The 22882-nt window shown below is 45.7% G+C and overlaps 1 protein-coding gene across 2 annotated transcripts; it reads left to right on the top strand.

Moving 5' to 3' along the window:
• The first annotated feature begins 10190 nt into the window (after positions 1-10190).
• LOC137800995 (dystroglycan 1-like) lies at positions 10191-22438 on the top strand. 2 transcript variants are annotated; one of them, XM_068598381.1, is made up of 3 exons: positions 10191-10482; positions 16801-17381; positions 18654-22438. In XM_068598381.1, exons 2-3 carry the CDS (start codon positions 16947-16949, stop codon positions 20967-20969), a joined length of 2751 nt encoding a protein of 916 aa, XP_068454482.1. In that variant the 5' UTR covers positions 10191-10482; positions 16801-16946; the 3' UTR covers positions 20970-22438. The 2 variants fall into 2 exon arrangements, with proteins under 2 accessions (XP_068454482.1, XP_068454483.1); XM_068598382.1 differs by lacking the exon at positions 10191-10482 and adding an exon at positions 10595-10670.
• Positions 22439-22882: the final 444 nt, after the last annotated feature.

The following is a 22882-nucleotide window of genomic DNA, read 5'->3' as shown; positions in this document are numbered from 1 at the left end:
TAAAAAGAAATGTAATCGATACAAAATGTGTATTTATGAATAGCCAAAAATAACCACCGTAAAGAAAAACAATGTGTTTTGCCTGTAGCGTCTCGACCTTAAACAGCAAAGTGTTAAAATGAACTTTGAACATAATGACGAGTAGCTTCCTGCGGCGGGGCCCCGTCAAAGCTCTTAAACTGGAGGGCCGGGCGTATCTGCTGAGTCTCATGTGTCCGGTATGAAGCGTACACCTTCATACCTTCAAACAGCTTTTGATCTCCAAGGTGCACTGGAGTGGGAACAACGGTAATGAGATATGTGCTGGAGCACAATACTGCACTTGTACACAATACCATAATACCACGGAAGTACATTCTTTGGAGTGACTTTGAAAAGTACTGAAAGTTAGCTCGATAGCTCGTTAGCTGACATTGAAATGAATTCGCACGCCAGCGTTTCATTATGAACGTCTTTTTTGCTAACTGGGAGCTACAGGAGCTCCACGGCGCAGCAGCGGATTAGTGAACTGCTTTCGTGCTGCTTTGTGTTGAGCGTGAAGGTACGAACGTTTTGTGCCGTACGCTCTGAAAAATGCCCCGAAACCAAAAGATAAAGGCAGAATGTTTGCTCACAAAAGGATCAAGAACAATCCCCGAGCAACACGGACAGGGAGCTGGTTAGCGTGCCAGTTTGTGCCAGTTTCTAAGCCCCGGGCTTTGATTATTGAAACCATTGTTTATTCATTGGTTCTCAACCCTTCACTCGTTCGGTGCCGTGCCTTCAACTGGAAGCTAACTAGCATAGCCACAATGTGGTGCCGCGCGGATGACGGGCCGCTCGGCGCTGAAACGTCTCGCTAGCGTCGAGCGTGCTTCTTGTTTTGATCCGACGGTCCTGGATTTAAAAAGGAAGACGCTGCTACGTTCTTCTGTGGCTGAACACTTGAGAACTTTTCCTTCTTTTATCCAAAAAGCAAAATAAGACTTGCTGGGGGAAAGTTAGCCGTTGGAGAATTTGTACAATGGACCGCGTTAATAATGGAGGAAAAGACTGATAAGCCCCACTGACTGGATGTTTTAGAGACCATCGTCATTGCAGAGGATGTGTCGAGCCCTCACACGTCTTCATTTCATCCGTACAGTAAACACTCAGAGCCGCCGCCGATCAGCTAGGCTAACGGGAAGGTGTTAGCGCCGGTGTTAGCGCCGGCGTTAGCGCGCTGTTTGGAGCTGTGTGATTGTTTGCTTGGAGTTATATGAAGGAAGCGTCTGCTGTCATTTCTAATCTCTTATAATGAAAAAAAATAATAAAAATTCAGGCAGACAGACAGCACAAACACATTGTGATGTAGACATTCTATATAGCATGGCACATCTGAGCCTGGAGGGGGGGTGAAGGTAAAGGAAAAAGAGCCTTGAGGCCTTTGTTGGGCTGCACATGCCCGTACACGTTCGAAGGAATGCGGAGAATGGCGACGCGAGGGACAAGCGAGGCCTTGTGTTGGCGGGGTCTATCTCCCACCCGGCCCTGTAGATTAGCCTCTTATCTGTTAAATGAGACCGTGCCGACGGATTTGGATAACAGGACTCTGGCACCCGGCTCCCGGCTCCCGACTCCCTTCGCACTGAGAGAAAGAGCTCTGCGGTATCACAGAGAGACTCCCTGTGGCAGAGCGCCGCAGACAGCCTTGGACCAAGCAGTGGGCGGACATGGGGAGCCACATAACAGGCAGCTTCACACGCTGTCATCCCTTCTCCTTGAGCGCAGCTGATGTTTTCGCTTTCTTTTTTATTGTTCTCCCCGGTCGTCTCTTATCATAGATGTGACTCCAAACGCGGGATTGTGAGCGATCCTCCCCCCCCCAACGCCCCGGAGTCTAGATTAATTTCACGCGTTCCCACACATCACCTGGACGGATGTGTCGGCTGCCGTCGTTGACTCATCCTCGCCGTTATCGTGTGACTATAGCGCCAGCAATGAGGGCCGGCCGAAATGCATCCTCCGGCACCGGATCGTGATTTGATCTGACTTCTCGTCTCCCTCAACCCCCGGGGGTCTCGAATTGATAGGTGGCGCTAAGTGCACACCTGGGACCTGGCTCCTGTGCCACCCCCCCCCCCCCAACCCCTCCTCCCCATCCTCATTTCCAATCGCCCCCAAAGCTCGGAGGGCCTCAGACGGATATTAAGCAGGAGTACCGCTCCGCACACTCGGCAGCCCACGCATGGCTTACCGAGACGGAGCTGCCTGCCGCGTTGGGCGTGGGTGCCAGTCACCGTCAGGTTCAATGGACGAAACTGGAGCACATTCCTGAGACCTTGCGCCGCCGCTCGCTGAAGTTAATAAATCTCTCAGGCCCCGGCGAGGACGGAAAGCACAGCGAGGTTGATGGTTATCTCCAGCCGGGGAGAGGTAACAGGAGAGGACGCGGAGTCGGGTTGCACTGAACAGGCTTGTCACTCACGTGCAGGGATTTGGATTCTCGCAGGTTCCTCCTGAGGGGGTCGTGAACGCCCGCGTCCTGGTTCATGAAGAGCCGTAAAACGGTTGTTCGACAGCAACAACAACACCCCAAAAAAAAAAAGGTTTCAATTTTAAGTTGAAAGCCAGAAGTCAGTAAGGTCTCCTTCCTCAGATGGATATCCTTGAAATGTGTTGCAGACGTTGATGATCCTCAGAGAGGTGTTGAGATATTTCAGTCTGGAAGTGTTCACACACTTCATTAAAATCCTTCCTTTGTCGTTTGAGGAAGATTCACAGCAAAAGAACATTAAAGAGTCTTAAAGTTGCATTCTCTCTCCTGACCACCGGGGGGCGACTCCTCTGGTTGTATAGAAGTCTATGCTTCATGTGTTAAAGCTGCATTCTCTCTCCTGACCACCAGGGGGCGACTCCTCTGGTTGTATAGAAGTCTATGCTTCATGTGTTAAAGCTGCATTCTCTCTCCTGACCACCAGGGGGCGACTCCTCTGGTTGTATAGAAGTCTATGCTTCACGTGTTAAAGCTGCATTCTCTCTCCTGACCACCAGGGGGCGACTCCTCTGGTTGTATAGAAGTCCATGCTCCATGTGTTCAAGCTGCATTCTCTCTCCTGACCACCAGGGGGCAACTCCTCTGGTTGTATAGAAGTCTATGCTTCATGTGTTAAAGCTGCATTCTCTCTCCTGACCACCAGGGGGCGACTCCTCTGGTTGTATAGAAGTCTATGCTTCACGTGTTAAAGCTGCATTCTCTCTCCTGACCACCAGGGGGCGACTCCTCTGGTTGTATAGAAGTGTATGCTTCATGTGTTAAAGATGCATTCTCTCTCCTGACCACCAGGGGCGACTCCTCTGGTTGTATAGAAGTCTATGCTTCATGTGTTAAAGCTGCATTCTCTCTCCTGACCACCAGGGGGCGACTCCTCTGGTTGTATAGAAGTCTATGCTCCATGTGTTCAAGCTGCATTCTCTCTCCTGACCACCACGGGGCGACTCCTCTGGTTGTATAGAAGTCTATGCTTTATGTGTTAAAGCTGCATTCTCTCTCCTGACCACCAGGGGGCGACTCCTCTGGTTGTATAGAAGTCTATGCTTCATGTGTTAAAGCTGCATTCTCTCTCCTGACCACCAGGGGGCGACTCCTCTGGTTGTATAGAAGTCTATGCTTCACATTACATCTATCGTACAGACGTGCAATACAAACATATTCAATGCATATGATATAAATGATAAGTAGTCAGCAGAATAATGATGGAAACGTTAACACTACTAATAATAACAGCAGCTGGTGGACAGAGTGGAACGACAACGCCTCTTAAAGCAGTGATGTTGCCGGCAATATAGCAACCGGCAATGCGCCTCACACGAGTAATAAAGTGCAGTGGGTGTCAGGCAGGACCGCGGTCCAGACTTAACCACCATCCATTGAAACCTGCGAGGCGAGAAAAGCACAAAAGCCTCTCAGGAAATGACTTAGAGACTGATTACTTCAGCTGCAGAACTCGTCCGGCGAGGAGGAATTGATGGGAACTGGTAGGTGAATGGGATGTCATAGTTTAAATGTGTATGAGGACATTACAGCAGTGATAGACTGTGTTAAGGGCCTTTCAGACAACTGCTAAAGACTCCCAGCACACATTTAAAGGGCTAATGAGCCTCCAGTAATCTGGTTCTGATGTGATATCGACTCTTCATCGGGGGGGTAACCCTTTGGCCAACGCCAATTTGCTGATTTCAATATTTGCTTATGTCCCCTTGATGTGTTTCATAGTCATTAGGCCTCGTTGTCTCTGATAAGAAGACTATTACCCCCAGTCACAGGGGCCATTAGGAGCCTTTCCCTCCAGCTAGCATTCGGCTCCAGGGCTCCTGAAGAGCCGCGTAGTGTTTACTTGTTAACTCGGTAATGGAGCGGCCGGATCTGCCACTCTGTCCAGCGGACAGGACCGCTAACGTCCGTCCTCCTGTGATTGGCCTTTTCCTCTGCGTAATTGTCAAATTATCTGCAAGCTTCACGCCGCAAACGTCTCGGAACGGGATTAATTCACACCGAGAGCTACGTGACGAATGTGACAAGATAAAACTACGTTTGGCTTTTTTTCAATGAGACGTGTTTTGTAAGTATTATTTTCTTTTCTTGTGTAGCTCTCACGTGGATGTTTCCACAGAGGTCTGCGGACAATCTATTTCAGTATAAGCGTGCAGCGGCGATGACGGTGCGGCTTTGGAAACCCTTTATTTGTGCTGAGCGGCGAGAACAGATAACAGACAGGAACAGCACTCTGGACCAGGAGCCGTGCTGAAAGGAAACCCTCCTTCCACCTCCTTCCTCCTCCTTCCTCCTCCTCCTCTCCTCTCAGCTCCACATAACAAGCAGACGGCCGCTGCAGAACAAGTAGACAATACGTTTCCGGTGACGTTTTTTAACCTTTTAGAAACGCGAAAATCCTCCCGCGCTCATTTTAAGTCCCAGCATGCCCCATTCACACAATCTTTTGACATAAAATACGTCATTTTTTTCCATTTTTGAACCGACTGACACAGTTTTTTGACTGAAACTCCTTCCTAACAGGACAAGTCTTTGTTTTATTGTGATTTTTGTTGCAGATTCTGATTCTTTAGGTCCTAATCTTTCCAAAAAGGTGTCTTATTGACGCTCCAGGAGGCATTTTTGGGTATTCTTGCTCATATCATGCTGCAGGTTCATAGTTATGATTAAAATAAACACAAGGAATGAATTTTTTTGTGTGGAAAACACTCAAACAGGGAAAAAGGAGACAAGATCAGCTCCAGTTTTCAACGGGTTAAAGCATTTCAACGTCGATTTGCGTGAGGAAAAATACTGCAAATAAGAACTGCAAATACACTGCAGCCTTGTGAGAACCTGAACACAAGAAACTATTACAGGGGGATAAACTATTCTTATGAAATATGAAGGTGACAACTATTGTTTTGGGTGGAAAAGGAGAGAGGTCCTTGAGCAAAGCAGAAAGGGCATTTCCGCTTGTTATTGAGTGAAACCGAGAAGGGTTGTCGAAAGTAATCTGCCAATGTGAGAAAGGGAAGAGGAGGAGGGGGGGTTGGCTCTGTTGAGGGTCTTACTCAACCTCCCACACACACACACACACACACACACACTCTGCGGTCCAACAGTCTGCTCAGAATAACCCTCCTAATAAGTCACTTGGAAGAAAATGTGGGGAGTCAGCTGATTTGTAATCCGCTCTCTCTTTCTCGCTCCGTGCTCACACATCAAGAGTCAGATTGATAAGTGCAATCACATGAAAGCCCCTCCGCTGGTGGGGTCTATCGTGGTCTGGTAAACCTGCAGATGTTGTGTGTGTGTGTGTGTGTGTGTGTGTGTGCCGGCAAAAAAAAATGAGAGCCGGCTGGAAATCCCTCATCCATAATATGCCTGAAGTGCAAACAGTAGGACGAGGGAACAGCGACTGCTGGGAAAATGAACACATTCTTCTCTCTGCTGATGCAATTTACATGTAAAGTCTGCGCTGATGGGTGTGTTCATTAGATTTAGAGGCGATTAAGAGACATAACACAATTACCCGCACGCCCCAAAAAAAGGTTATTGCTCTCTGAATTTGTTGTGTGACGTTCAGAAAGCGACCTGTGTTGAACAAATGCAACATCTCTCTGACAATAAATCCTTTTCATGCGCATTTGGGAACTAATTGAACGGCTCGGACATGTTCACTTTTGAAAAGAAGCCTTTTCATTTAACGCTCTTTGTTTGTCGCCTTGTCGGGGTGAACTGGAGAGTCAGGGGGGATTTGGATGATTGACAGCTCTGTGGACTGTTACGGACAGGGCCCTGTGTCTTAAAATCCTAATCATGCTCGCCCGGGGTTTTATTAGTACATGAAAAAGCTCTTTCCTCTGTCGCCCATCGCCGCCACTTCTTCAGCTCCGAGACATTCAGTTTATAGTTTATGATAATGTGCGATGATGGCGTCACATCAATGTATATTTCCTCAGCGAATCGTTTCTGCGGAGGAAAAACACATCAGATCGTTTGTCTGCGGCGTGAACGATGAGAAGGCCCATTCCCACACACACATTTGGCAGTATAATGACATCCATGATTGTTGTTTCATTTGTAAGTTTTTTGTTTGGGGTTTTTTCCCACTGCGCTGTGTCTTCTGCAACGCTGGCTGTCAGTCTGGGAGTCGCTCCTCTCCTCTTTTAAACCTTCCCTTCCTCTTTCAAGTATATCGCTCCCAATAGAGCTCATGCCCTATTTAAACCCGCAATAATGCGGGCTAATACACCCAGTCATTCATATCAGCTCAAAGAGATCTTAACAAAGAAATGTCACCTTCTTTGTGTGCCTTCCGTTCAGGCTTTAAAAGTGGAAGGTAGAAAGTCTTCAAGGTGGAGAAAAGTAATCTCAAGGAATCTTGAAGCCGGAGAGGAGAGCAGGACGTGGACTGAATGGCTGCCGCACAAACCCACCAACCAACGACCGACACATGAACTTTATGCGTCTGCTTTATTTATATTTGTTAGACATTAGAGATGTCGCGTCGCCATGATTTCTATGGCGGAAAATTAATAACCACAGACCTCTTTTTCCCTGTTTGAGTCGTCGTAGGAACCCCAAATTAATTCCAATACTTGTGTTTATTGGATGTATTTGTTTAGCAAAGTATTGGGCAAAAAAATGTATATGTGTAAAAAAAAATCACTTTTAAAAGATGTTTTGATCATAACTATGAACATCCAGCATGATATGAGCCAGATTCCCCTAAAAAAGCCTCCTGGAGCGTCAATAAGACACCTTTATGGAAAGATTAGGACCTAAAGAATCAGAATCTGCAACAAAAATCACAATAAAACAAAGTCTTGTTCTGTTAGGAAGGAGTTTCAGTCAAAAAACTGTGTTGTTAGGTTCAAAAATGAAAAAAATATGACGTATTTTATTTCAAAAGATTGTCTGAATGGGGCATGCTGGGACTTAAAATGGGCACGGGAGGATTTTTGCACACTGTTTCCAAAAGGTTAAATGACAGCTGTAGATTATGATTCATATATAATGCACTTCTAAGTTCATTTATCCAAACAATGTATAAAGCATCCGTATAAATATTCCAATAATATGATATAAATATATGTTTTTCTCTGAAAGAGACCATTAAGCCCAAGAAGTTAACTTCAATACTTTAGTACATTTCGCTGGGTTACTCTCACCTAAATCTTGACTGTAGGTGTTAACTTTTCACACAGTATTGTGCAAAGTGTATTTACTTTACATTTTTACTTTAAAGCTAGCGTCAGGAGCTTTCATTGTGTTGATTCTGGCGCCCCCTGTGGACAAACACGGTGGCGAGGAGACGCCGCCGCTGCAGGCCGAAAAGCCGCAAGCGAGGCCGGATCCGGATCGGAGTGAGATGTCAAGAGTTTTCGGGGGAAGCTGCATGATTTCATGATGAAAATGAGTTAAGAATAACTCGATATGAACAGACAGTCCTGCTGCTGACGGTCTCGTTTACTTATGAAAGTCATAAAGAGGCATCAGGATGCAATTGAGACGGCTTCATACCAGTTAAGAGTTCCTCACCGTGACTTCAAATACTGCCAAACCAGTAACAGACAGTATTAAATGACATTATATTGTATTTATGCAGAGGTGCACAGACTCTATACTAACTTTAATTACGTCCCCTGACACTTTCCTCGAACCCTTGAACAACCACGTGCTTGAATCTTGTGACTAATAACACGTTATCTGCACTCCGCAGCCGGGATGCACTGATGCAAATGCACATTATTGCAAAACTGTGTGCAACATAAGCCCTCGTGCGCTCAGATGCCCGACACAACTCGTCAATAAAATCACCCGATATTCCTCAACAGGGCCGATGCCTGTTTCCTCTGGAGATTGATCTTCAGCCACAACATTATGAGTATTGATACCAAAGTCAATACGGAACCTTTTGCATTGAGCCGGCAACTTTGAATTTAGAAGAAGAAGAAATGAGAGGGGACGGAGACATGTTTTGCAGATAAGACGTCATATTTAACCTGCGCAAACAGAGCACGTAGCCACTCTGCTTACAATGACTTCAGCACTGCTCTTTGAACAAACATAACCTTTAGACCGGGGATGGGCCTCGGCTTTAGAAAACACGAGCCGCAGTAACCCGGTTTGATCCCGGCTGCGCGTCGTGCATGTGCATCAGACGTCTCACGCTGCAGACACACTCTTTATCTATGCAGATGTCTGCGGCGGCTCTGTGCCGGCAGCTCCGTCACCTTGACTTCAAGGGCTTATTTACGCTTCAAGTCTATTTTTTTTGGTGGCGTTGGAGACAACGTGTTGATAGCTAATGAAAAAAAAAGAGCCTCAGAATAACTGTGTCTATCATCAACAGTGTGTGTGCAGACGGCTTTCTGCAGCCACAACACGCTGACACAAAATGTCTACTTTTGGCGCCGCCTCGTAACGCACAAGGTTGCGGCCGCGGACGGACGCAGAGACGCACGCAGACACTCACATACACACCAGCGATGGCATTATCTCCCAGATGGAGGTCATAACACTAACAAACCCTCCGTGTGGGATAACATTAAAGCAGAGATGCAGATCTCATCAGGACATCACCGGAGGTGGAAGCACCTTCTGTGTTCGTTGTTTTTCGTTCATCATCACACATTTTCATAAAAACAGAACCTGCTCCTCAGATAGATGCTTATCTTCAACGTCGCCAGTTTTTTTTGCAAGCAAGGCTGTGAGGTTGGATGTTACGATAACGTTCGGCCATTTATTTCTTTTAAACCTGCTGCCGTGTGTGTATGCTGCTTTGGTTAATTCCCTTTCTTTTATTCCCACCTGGATTATTTTATTGTGTGTGGTGATTTCTTTTAGGGGATCAAAGTAGGATCCTTCTTTGTAAAGTCCGTTTAGATGTACGTGTGATGAACGGCTCAATAAACTGACTTTTAAATCAGGTCCAATTGAACTTATTAAAACGCACTTTGAGCGATGCCGCCGCTTAAGAAATATCTGCCAGCTTTAATATGATCAAATGATGAGAAGCCACGATTTATATCTGAGTGAATCAAACTTTTGTAAAAGGTTAATATATATATATATATATATATATATATATATATATATATATATATATATATATATATACTTTAAATGACACATGGATGGATTCATTTACAGTTGCATGTTATGCTTACATGTCATCTTGAGAACATAGCAATCAAGACTATTTGTATTATATGATGAAATGGAAACTTTTTTCCATTGCTGCAGAAACATACAGTTGTTTTGTTGTTGTTTTTTACATTTACACTTTCAGCAGAGTTACAAAACTTGTAAAACCACAAGGTTAAATGTGCAACTATGAGAAAAAAAAGGACCAAAGTCCAAGTGGGTCGTGTAACATCTGTACTTTTAAAACAATGCATTAGATCGTCTAACAAAGCCTGCATGTTTCTGCAGCATTCACTTTTTTCCTCCCCACAGTTGTGTTGAGTGTTGCCAGGTCAAAGGTGAGCAACACTCGCACAATTATGGATCATGGTGAAGTGTAACGTGTGCAAGTGCATGCACCTGCATGTCTCCAAACAATACAACATAAAAGCGGGGAGGGAGGAGTCATGCTGACACACACACAACACACACACAAACACACACACACGAGTGGCCTCAACCTGTAGACCTGTCTGCGAGGAGGACCGAGGCAGCCAGGGAGGAGTTACCGCCGACATAACTCCCAACTATCTGTAGGAATAAACTAAACCAGGAGGGGAGGAGGGGAGAAGAGATCTCGGTTCCCCCCCTTTTTTTTTCTTCGACTGTGCCCTAGATGCTCTACTTTCTGAAAGAGAGAAAAAAGAAGGACATATTAGGAGGTTGTTGGTGGCGAAGCGGGGGATCGCGACACAGAGAGGGAGAGAGAAAGTGCATGTTTAATGGCATTTTGCAAGTCTCCGGGTGGAAGAGGAGGCAGCACGGCGCGAGTTAGCTCCCGGTAGCTCGCTAACAAGGTCAGTTTGGCTTTTTTCTTGGGTTCTGTTTCAGCACTTTGCATCTGTATCCATACACGTAAATGCTAAAAAATAAATAAATAAATGCCGCCGTTGTCGTCATGTGTGGAGTCGGCTCGGTCGCAAGACTTCAGCACCGACAGACACACACACACACACATACACGCGCGTCCGCTGATACAGGACAGGTAACCCAGCTATTTATTTATTTTTTGGGTCACTCTTCGACGTTAGCTTCAGGCTAGCCCCGCTCGGGCTGGCCGTCGTCGCCGCCGCCCGTCTGTTCGCTTCATTCGCCCCGGTTGTGTGTGTGTGTGTGTTCACAAAAAAAAACCCCGACGGGCGCTTTCTCGTGTTTAACTGCTTTTAAACGAGCCGACGTTGGCTTTCTTTTTTGTGTGTGTTGGTGTGTTGTTGTTGAGTTAGCGAGGTGTTTGTGTGGCGGATGCTCGCTTCCGCCTAGAATAAAACAGGTGCATCTCACGCGCTAGCGTCGAGCGCTAAGATGCGCTTGACGGTTAGCGTTAACCGTCGGGCCCGTTTTCAGGGGTCCGGACTCCCGTGAAGACGAGAGCCCGCTTACCGTGCGGGGGGGCCGTGGAGTTATCTATCAAGGTTGAACGACGAAGGAGACGTTAATGTTTAACAGAAGGCCTCGTCTAAAATACTCCGAAATGAAACATGGAGGGCGGGGGAGGTGGTGGTGGGGGACTGAAACGGGCCCGTTAGCAAGCTAACATGTCGGTCGGTTAGCTAAGGTTTCAGTCGGTTAGCTAACGTTTCAGTTGGTTAGCTAACGAGTTAGTCTTGCTACTCCTAGTAGAAATAAACACAATAAAGTGTCTTCTTCTAACACTCTTAACACCACACTAGTGTCACCAACTATATAATTAAACGAGTTACTCTCAGGTCATCGTGCCAGGTTAGACTTTCACTCAACCAAGGCCGACTTTGTGTTTTCTCTTCACATATTTCATTACTTGTGTGTCTGTGTGAGTGTGTGTCTTTGTGTGTGTAGGGGGGGGTCAACACAAGGGAAACATCCAATCGCAAAGCAAGCTTGTCTTGTGGATATGTTTGTTATTCAGCTCATGCTCTATCTGGAGGCTGCTGGATGTGGTACGTCAATTCAATTGGCCCTGAGTGCCACTGTGCATCCGAGTCCTAATTATTTTTGATGGTTTTTGAGCTTTTAACTACTGTTGAACTGCAGAAAGCATGGATACCGTGGTTGTAAACGTTCTCATCACCCCCTCCACCACACCACACCACCCAGTAGTGCCGGCGTCGATTTGAAATGGCCAGAAACCACACACACACACACTCCAGCCTGTGTGTCATTGTACTGTTTACTAAACATAAAGATGGCTCCTCCAGAGACACCATGAGGTTTTGATGTGGGGTTTAGTGGAAAATGAAGTTGTATTGAAAGTGTTGTGAATAACACTTTCACAGAACCTTTGTTTTAGTGCTTTTGAAACTACCTGTCTATAACTGTACATATTTTAGCGTTGGGGTCGTATAGCTTGGCCCCAACGCTGTAGGAAATGTTCATGACGATAACGCCGAGGCACACTTATCCCCTTTATTAGCGCTGTGATCAAGGCAGGTTTTTATTTTTCTCAACAAATAGGTTTTATCTTTACGTTCAACCCTTTGCTTTTTAAGTAAATGCACCCACACAATGTCTTTTTTTTTAAGCCTCAATCCGGCTTCTGATTTTGGATATCTGCCGACACCAATTCAACACATTAGTATTGCACATTTAAAAAGCAATTTTGCATTGACATTTTAAATGCATTTCAAGGCCATTCATTTCAACTGTAGTAGGCTTCACATACAAACAGGTGCAAGAGTGCAAATCCCCCCCCTTTTTAAAAATTTTTTTTTTTTAAAAATGTTTACTTGAACAAAGTGCACAGTAATTATCATCTACAAGGAGATATCCTTAGTTAGTTACATTAGTTTCAAAGAGGAACACAATGGCAAAGAGACAACTCTCTCCAGAATACATTCAACACCATCAAAAACCAAATAAAACCAGTTAAACGGTGATGTGCCGCTTCCTTCATCTGCTTTGTTACCAAACGGTGTGTGTGTGTGTGACAAGATGTCTTTATACACACTTTTCATCTCGATCGAGTGATAGAAGTCGAGGCCAGAGGTCTGTTTGTGTCGGACGCTGAATGGAGGAAGTGGTGAGGGGGTTGCCATAGCTACAATGCGGCGTTTAGAAATTGGATGGAATAGCGGTACATAATATATATATATATATATATATATATATATATATATATATATATACACACACACACACACACACAAAAAATACCTGATGGGAGTCGCCTCAATGTTGAACGGGGGGGGGAGGTAAATCTCACTGACTGACGTAAAACTAATGCCCATCCGTGTGTGTGTAGTTTATAGTTTTGTGAGCGTTTTGAATAAATCTTTCTTGAGAGACTCGCCGGTCACTTTCACCGCCTGTTTTTATTATTTAACGAGCTGAAAGACCGTCACTGAGGTTTTTAAAAACAGGCGGCGGTTGAAAAGCCAGAGGACCTTCTAATGTGAAAATACAAACGATGGTAATGTGTTTGTTTATCTCCCCGCTCATCGACGAAAGTGCAAAAGACACACTCGTGGTGGCCGACTATCTCCATTCGTACCCGGATCAATACGTAGATCGTTGACCTCGCTTCGATATCGGCTAATTGAATTTCTTCCTATCGTAGCTCGATATTGACGTGTAATCGAATCGGTCCCCTTTTCTATTGTGTTTTTTTACTCGGTCCTATCAACACGGCTTTGTCTTGTTAAGTCATGTTTTGATTGTTTGGCGCTTTCCTCTAATGACACATCCTCATTACATGCTTTACTATGCACATCCCTTTTAATGTTGTTCGTTTGTGCGGCGCGCAAACGGCGCTTCAAATCGACATATTAAAACGTTTCACATTTCCTAATGAGATGTTGTTTGTATTGTGTCCTTAATTACTCGCGCACTGTGAAATGAGAACGTGATAGAATCTAGGCCACGTTATGGAAAGCTTACTTTGATGCTCGGATGTTGTTGTTTCCACCCCCCCATTACGTGTGTGTGTGTGTGCGGCAACAGCCTGAGGTGAGGTGTGCTAAATAATTCTGAATTAAATCAAGCTTATGGGTAAAGCCCATGTTCATGTTAATGTTTGTGCTTTACATACAAACACAATTTGATAGATGAATCACAGCAATATGCATCGCCTTTAAACTCAGCATGGCATATTGTAGGCTACTGAAGCTTCAGCCCTTTTTTTTGAAGTAGAAGAGACTCCTTTTGTATTGTCTTTTTGTTCCTGAGGAAGTAGAAGAGGCCAGACGAGGTGCGTGTCTCAACCTGGTGAAGGGGTGAGGCGAGGCGTGACTTAGTGCTCGCCGCCTATGTGTGAGTCTGTGGCAAGCTCGCACACTCGCCTAAACACAAAACCAGTGTTACTACTTTGTTCGTGTTTCAGAGGGACTTTTTTCTTATTGATATATCTTGCATGTTTTCTATTTGTATGTTAATTCATTCATCCAGCGTCTCAGACTACATGCATCAAGGTGTGATGTACAGGAGGAGCCCCTGTGGATGTGATTATATGTTCTAGTTTTTTCTCAGCTGGCTGTCGAGTCATAACCGTTCCCTTTTTGTGCCAGAAATGCCTCACCATATACCGGCAGTAGATATTAATCATTGTCATTTAGGCTGCAAACCGCATGCATAGATTACAGCATACGGTTTGGAGTCGTCCCTTTACACATTAGCCGGTGTATTTTATTAGTCACTGGCAGTAGATGATCTACTGACATCAACTTTCCCAGAAATCATGTACCTGACTGTAGCAGCCCTTTTATGAGTATGAAGGTTTTTTTTTTGTGTTTCTGGATGAATCATACATTTTTTCCAAAGCAAAAGCAGTGGGCTGGCCTGTCTCAATAGCACCGGCTGCACCACTATCTTACAATCCTACGATCGCAGCAGAATATTGTGGGCGGTTATGAAACGCGTGATGGAGAGAGAGATTGACTTGAATCCACAGAAAGCTAAATTGCAAATGTGGCGGTCAGCCGTAAGGATTTTGGCAGGTTTTACCAGAGGCTGGATATCGATTTGGTCGGCGCTGATTTGAACCACACGATTCATAGTTATGTCGTTTGATTATTTATTCAACGGCTTCTCCAAAAGCTGGCTTAGCGACGCGGCATTGAACACGTTTGAATTATACATTCAACACATGATTACACGAGGCTATATTAAGAACGGTTTAAGTGGTCTGAGGCCATTGTCTTCAGAATAAAAGAATATATTTAATCCCTTTTAATATGCCTTGCAACGTATGAAATAAAATTAGATCTGCAAGGGCTTTTTTTCCCGAACATTATTGCCAATTTCCACGCAGCGTCTGATCACTCCCACCTCCTGCAACCACGTTTTCCATTGAAAACCTCCCCGCCGCATTCAGCAGGGAAAACAGTCACTCAACTGTTTAATAAGCTGCCTTTTTGATTTATTTTTATTTTTAGAATACATGAATTGCAAAACGAGCCTTATTAAATGGGTTTTAAAGGTTGTTTTTTTTTAAAAAGCAACGGCTTCAGACACTGGGAACTAAACATGAATGAACATGTTACGGGTTTGGAACGGATCAAAACTAGATGTTTAAATGTCGGACATCAGAGCTGCAGCTCTTCAAGTTAGAAAGACACGCGCAAGATCGATTGTCTGAGAAAGTGAGTGGATGAATGAGGGAAGCTTTACTGGAACGCCATGCGTTTGACTCCCCCGCATTATTATATTCAAAAGACTACCTCTCATTATGCTCAGTAAATGTATTAAGGTAAATGCATGTACATTTGGTGATTAAAAACATTGAGTTTTGGTTCCCAAGAGAGCCCCGTCTCATTGCAACGCAGCCCTTATTTACCGGCTGTTTCTTCTATGAATCATCCACTCGTGTGTGTGTGTGTGTGTGTGTGGAGTGGAGGGAGGGCGATGGGGGTGGAAATGGTATGAAACAATCTTAGAAATAAGACAGGTTGTTGATCGAGATGTGCAGCGGTGAATTGCAAGCTATTTACTAAGACGTCTGGAGCAGTTCAGAGGCACATTTTGTGCGAGCGAGTTGACGTCACAGCTTTTGTGCCAGGCCGGCGTCGGGATTCCAGGCAATTGGATGACCCTCCTCCGCCTGTTTTCTGAGTGCTACAGGATTGAGGTTGGCCGGGTCAGCACAATGGAGACTCTAATTCCAACCCCCGGGGCGCCTAATTAAAACTTACAACCAAGACAAACAACCTCTTGGCACTCGTGCGTCTCGTGAGAATCGCTGTTGCTAATGAAAAAAATGCCATGACGGATGAAAGTGGAGATCAGTAGGATATCGATACGTCGTCTTTCTCTAAACGTGCATCACACGCGGATAATCTAAAGAGAAAATGGAGATATAATTCATGCTGTTTGCACAAATAACCTGATTGCAGTCTTTGTGTGGACATTTATTCATTCCAGTATATGTATATCTAGATCTTATAACAGACATGGTGATTGTGTCTTTTTTTGAAAAGAGACGTGGTGTCATGTTGTGCACAACAGGCTGAGATGCAACAATATTTGATGAGGATAATGACACAACTCGGAGGCTCCGTTTGTCATCTCTTTACAACCACGACAGAGGCGACACACACCAGATCCTCTGGCATCTTCACCTTTCACAATAAAAGCTCCAGATGTACAATATTCGCTAGAGTATTTCAAATTTTTACTCTCCCTTGTCCCGTTTTAGTTTCAGTTGACTAAAAGTCTGAGGATTTTAGTTTTTATCTTAGTCAATGAAAAGTCTTCTTTTGCAGCCATCAGATTTTTATTGGGACATAAGAGATTTTGGTCAAGTTTATATTTTATTTAACACATCTTGTTTTTTGTCAACAATAGTGTAATGTTGTCATCTTGTCTTCGTCATAGAAAAAAAAGGTCATTGACAAACACTTAGTTGTAGTTTTTGCTCACAAAATAACCCTTTTAAAGTGCGAGAGCGCCACGTTAGCACCAAATACCTTTTTAAACTAGTGTGTGAATGCATCATGCAGTTTTAGCATAGATCTCCACCTTGTAAAGTTTTTTTTTTCTTGTATCTTAAATAATTAATCTTGTGACCTTGTAGTGGGCAGATGAGTATGAATCATCACCAGAAACGTTACTGTGAAAGTGCTTTGAATGTTTTCACTGATGTTTGTTGTTTTTCTGTCACTTTGTGACACTCTGTTTGTTTTCTTTCCCTTTTCTCCCTGGTACAGCTGGATGACATGGCTGTCTGACGGGCTGCCAGAGATCTCTTCATGGATCACAGAGGACAGCAAAGAGAAACCCACCGCGTCCGCCAGCACAGCCAATAACTCGGGAGTCTGACCCACGAGCGTATCATCGGACTGACGTGGGTTGCATGCGGCCTCTTAAGCGCTTCGTAGACATCTGCTGGGCAGACCGAAGGCCTTTTGCTATGCACTATAAACGGAAAGACGTGAGCAGCGGGGATGCCGGGGGGAGGAGGAGGAGGAGCGCGCCGCTTTGGTGTCGGACTATCCCTCTGATAATGTTGCTCCTGGTGACCGTGGCCCAGGGCGCCGTGCCGGAGCAGCAGGACGCGCTGGTGGAGATGATATCAATGGAGCTGGAGGCCTCCATGCAGTCCTCCGTGCTCTCTGAGCTCACGGCGGCGGCGTCTTCAGTGGGCGAGGGGCCGCCGGCAGCCGTCCTGGATCCCTCCGCCAAGAACGGGGGGGTGCACACCGGCATCCCCGACTCCTCGGCCATCGTCGGCCAGGTGTTTCAGTTGAGGGTTCCACCAGGACCGGCCAACGCTACCTGCGACCTCCATGTAAGTAACCTGAAGATGGGATGTCATATGAACATTTACATTCAAGATACAGTCACTCCGTGCAATGAAAAGCTTGTGTTGCAAGGTCCTCCTGACAGAACTACTCAAGGCAAAACAAATTACAGTCAAGAACACCAAAACACATGGACGGAAATGCTAATTTTATCAGAAAATATATAAAATATGACATGTTGAGCTCCATCTATTGATTTAATGTGGGATAATATTTGGCATTTAATATTAAATCCTTCATTGCGTGATATAAATGTGTTAGTATTTACAACTAATCGCATTCGGTGATTAAATATTACATTAAATGGATCTGAATGACTCAGTCAATGAGAGTTGACATGAAGAGACTCAGGAAAACAACTTTATACTCATTTTTTTATTTGTTTTTATAAGTTTAAAGGGACTAGCACCAGTATCCTTTTGTGAACTTATAATAAGACATTAAAAAAATGTGTAGCACAGAGGGGTGTGTAAACATTAACTACCTTTTCTTTATGTCCCTTATGGCGACAACACTATTTTTCTTTCTGTAACAACATATATATCTACAGATATATATGTATCTATCTATAGATATATTAGTTTATATCCCCTCAGTTTCTGATCACCGCATCCTTGCTGATTGAAGCCGACGTTGGTACAATTTGTTCCAGTCTGACTTATGAATGAGATGAGATTATTATTGGCCCAAGTGCTGATGCAGAATGATATCCTGTCACACTGTAATAACTGAAAATGAAGAGCGATAACTCGCATAGTTATTATCAATGGGAGCGCACTCTGCTTCCTGTTCGTATTTGGCAAGATTAGATAAACTGAATGGAGTATGAAGGAGGGGAAGATACTAGAAAGCATTTCCGTTTTTCTACTGTAGATATTTGAAAGATTTGCATTCATGCATTCTTGTTTGGTTTCTCCAGCTCCTGTTTTACAATATCAAACCAGTACATACAGGGTTTTATGTATGCTAATATATTCACCATTTTAGTCATTACCAAACATTTTCTAAATCCAACTTCACAATTGGCAATATTTACTTTTCTTTTCTCTGTTTCATATTTTGTCCATGTTCCTAGTTAAACAAAGTCATTTTAAGGTGTCACTTGGGTCTTGGTAACTTTTAATGGCCAGTCATGATTAATTCTGGGGTGAATTATCACTTAATGAAATAAGTAATGACTTTTTCCCCTTTCTTACTCAAAGTATCCCTGAAGTACAACCCATTGATTGCGTTTCCTTTTTTGTTTTTCCCTCCTGTAGCTCACTGAAATGGGAAAGGAGACTTTACCCTACTGGCTATACTGGGACAAAGAGAGCTGCATCCTGAGAGGCTTGGCCCTGGAGAAGGATAAAGGCGTGTATCATATCTCAGCGTCCGGAGAGGAGACGATGGAGAAGGCCGGCAACCACGTGTACCCGAGTACGGTGTTCTCCGTCGAAGTGTACCCGGAAGAGCGCGCCGACACCGAGCCGACCCTGCTCACCCTGCAGTCCGACAGCGCAGGCGGCGTCCAGCCGTTCACCTGCGGCTCCGAGGAGCTCGTCACCGTCCTCACCGTCATCCTGGACGCCGACCTGACGAAGATGGTCGCCGAACAGCGGGTCAACCTGCTGGGCATCATGAGGAAGTTCTCTCGCGTGCCCCTGGAGCACATGAGGGTGGTGCCCGTCGTGAACAACCGCCTGTTTGACATGTCCGCGTTCATGGCCGGGCCGGGGAATGCCAAGAAGGTGGTGGAAAACGGCGCGCTCCTGTCCTGGAAACTGGGGTGCGCCCTCGAGCAGAGCGGCATCCCGGACATCGACAGCGTCCAGTCCTCTGCCAAGGACGGGACCATGTCCGCCAGGCTGGGCTACCCGGTGGTCGGCTGGCACATCGTGAACAAGAAGCCCAACGGGGTGAAGCGGGTGCGACGGCAGTTGTACAACACTCCCACCCCGGTGCCCTCCCTGCTCCCGCCGACGTCCCACCCGGAGCCCCCCGTGCGAGTCGTTCCCACGCCGACTTCTCCCTCCATCGCCCTCGCGACGGAAATCTCTGCTCCGCCCGTCCGGGGCCCTTTGCCCCTTCCGGTGAAGCCCACCATGAGGGTGAGGGATCAGATAGCCCACACGCCCGTGGTCGGACCCCCCCAACCCACGAGGGTGCTGGGAACCACGAGCACCGTCCCGATTCAGCCCACCATGACCCGGCCCACGATCGTGGAGGCCACCGCTTTGCCGACCCCGCCGAGCACCACCAAGAGACCCAAGCCCTCCGCCACGAGGAAACCCAAGAAAATCAAAACCTCCACCCCGGCTCCCCGGGAGCCCAAGTCCACCACGCCGAAACCGCCCAAACGCACCACCACCCCTCTCACTTTGACGCCGGACCAAAATCAGAACCCGGAGATCCGCAACGCCATCGATCAGGTGAACGCCTGGGTCGGAACGTACTTCGAGGTCAAGATCCCCCCGGATACCTTCTACGACCGGGAGGACGGTACGACGGATAAGCTGCGCTTGACTTTGAAGCGGACGCCGAAAGAGGCGGTGAACGAAACCTCCTGGATCCAGTTCAACAGCACCATCCAGCTGCTGTACGGCCTCCCCGAGGAGCAGCACGAGGGCAAACACGAGTACTTCATGTTGGCCACCGACAAGGGCGGCAAGAGCATCATGGACGCCTTCGAGGTTCAGGTCAACCGCTGGTCGTCTCACGACAAGCCCTCGGTCGTGTTCGCCGCTCGGTTCCACGGCGACCCCAAAACGCTGAGCGACGACGTCCACAAGAAGATCCTTTTGACCAAAAAGTTGGCCTACGCCCTCGGCGATCGCAACAGCAGCACCGTGACCCTGCGGAGCATCACCAAGGGCTCCATCGTGGTGGAGTGGACCAATAACAGCCTGCAGCAGAGCCCCTGCCCGAAAGACCAAATCTCAGTCCTCAGCAACAAGATCTCGGACCCCCAAGGGACGCCGAAGCTGGCCTTCACCAAAGCCATGGAGCCCGAATTCAAACCCATCAACATCTCCGTCCGCGGCGCCAACAAATGCCAGAGCTACACGTTCGTCCCGCCGGGAGAGGCGCCGGCGCCCGCGCTCCCGACGGCCACGCCCTCGCCCGGGACGGGTCGCCGGAGCAGCGACGACGTCTACCTGCACACGGTCATCCCCGCCGTGGTGGTCGCCGCCCTGCTGCTCATCGCCGGCATCATCGCCATGGTCTGCTACCGCAAGAAGCGCCGGGGGAAGATGACCATCGAGGAGCAGGCCACCTTCATCAAGAAGGGGGTCCCCATCATCTTCGCCGACGAGCTGGACGACTCCAAGTCGCCGCCGTCCTCCAGCATCCCGCTCATCCTGCAGGAGGAGAAGCCCCCGCTGCCCCCGCCGGAGTACCCCAACATGTCCGGGCCACACAGCACCCTGCTGAACCAGGACCTGCTGGAGGAGTACTCCATCTACCAGGACGACGACCCCAACGCGCCCCCTTACCAGCCGCCGCCTCCCTTCACCGTCCCCATCGAGGGCAAGGGCTCCCGCCCCAAGAACATGACCTCGTACAGGTCCCCGCCCCCCTACGTGCCGCCCTAACGCTCGCCGGAGCTTTCGGTTGTGGAAAGCGCGTCGCGGCGTTGGGATCCTCGTAGAAAAAAAACTACCGACGGGAGTGATTTTACACAGCTTTGACTTCATAGAGGTGCCCGCACCCACATATCTGACCGTCATGGATAAGACACTATCGTACAATTACTACAAGTACTTCTACTGGCAGTACTTCTGATGGATGGGGGGATGAGCAGTTTGTACTTTTTTTTTTTTTTTTTTTTCTCCTTCAGATCTGCTTTTGACGTATTTTTGTCTTCTTTTTTTTTGCCAAGAGTCAATTTTATCTTCAACGATGTACTATTTCTATTGTATAGAAAATAATAAAGAAGCAGGAAAGACTGAAAGCCCGCAGGGCCTTTTTTTTTTTTTTTTTTTTAAAGCAGATGTCACCATGACAACAGACTTGAGGCTCCCCCTCACACCATGTTAATCTTTATGAGTTCTGCATCGCTCTTATCGGTCCTTCGGCTAGGTTTACTAAGATTTTGCACCTGTTATTTCTAGAGGGGAATGAAATCCTGAAAGCATGAAACACTTTCTTTCCACGCAAATCAGTTTGTTTCTCCGTTTTCTCTCTCTCTCTTTCTCCTCTGCTTCGCTCCCTCTCGACAATAACATGCAAACCTTGCACTTATGCAATTTCTTGTTAAACCTTGCACTATGTGTCTTGCGCAGAAATCAGCAGAGTCAGTGACGTGTAGTCCAGTGAGGAGAGAAACTGTTTTCTTTCTTTTTGTATCCTTGAGCCACATGACTGATTCCTCCGGTACGCGATCACAAAGGACGTCACACTCGATGTAGCCTAATGAAGTTACAGAACAAATACTTTTTAATTCTCCTTTTTGTGTGTACGTGTGTGTGTGCGCGAGTGTGTGCGAGTTTGCCAAGGTGATATCTGGTCACGAGACCAACCACGTGGGGTTTCTGCAACAATAACGAAGGGGCCAATGAGACGCTGTGCTTCGCAGCAGGGTGAGAGCCGCTGTGTGATGATGGGTGGGCGGGGCTAAGATCTTTAGGCCCCGCCTCTCTCGCTGGTGCAGGGTTGTGATTGGTGCACGCGGACGAGGGGATGTACATAATCGTGTGCCTGTGAAATTAATCAACGCCATTTATGTTAGTGTCATGAGTAAACCTAGTCGGGGAAAGGAAGGATCCAGAGTGGGGAAATAATTTTATTTTTTAATTGTATGTCTAGATTTATGATCACAATCATGGAAGAAGAAGAAAAAAAAGACTTTATAATTTGTGACGGTACAAAAAGAACGTTTACCAATCACAAAAAAAATAATAATGCATTATTCTCAATACTATTGGGAACAAAGAAACTACATGTGAATTATGTACATTTCATATCTGATATCACCATAAGAAAAAATGGTTAAAAAATCTAATGTTTTTACTGAGTTTTTGATACAGTCTTAAACTTGTTTTATGAAAATATATTAATAAAATGTAATACTATTTGTAAAGCCTCAAAGATCGTGTATAGTCCCTTTATTTGAGACAGAGGAACTCGATTAAACATGTTTTCTATATTTGTGTGTGTATTAAATTGGCTGACACAATTTACCAGATAAATTGGAACGCAATACATACAATAAATTAAATGTGTTGATACAACATGAGATATATGTATGTGTGTATATATATATGTAAATATATAAATATATATACGTGTGTATGTGTATGCATATGCATGTATGTGTGTATTTACACACATAGATATAGATAGATATATATTTTGTGTGTGTGTGTGTATATATATATATATATATATATATATATATATATATATATATATATATATATATATATATATATATATATATATATATATATATATATATATATATATATAGAAGGTACGTGAAGGTTTGTATATTTAGTTTAAGTAA

Source organism: Clinocottus analis, unplaced genomic scaffold (genome assembly GCF_023055335.1).
Source record: "Clinocottus analis isolate CAN_PGR_092001 unplaced genomic scaffold, fCliAna1.0.p SCAF_4, whole genome shotgun sequence".
NCBI classification, from domain to species: Eukaryota; Metazoa; Chordata; class Actinopteri; order Perciformes; family Cottidae; genus Clinocottus; species Clinocottus analis.
This window is presented reverse-complemented; position numbering and strand designations above follow the sequence as displayed.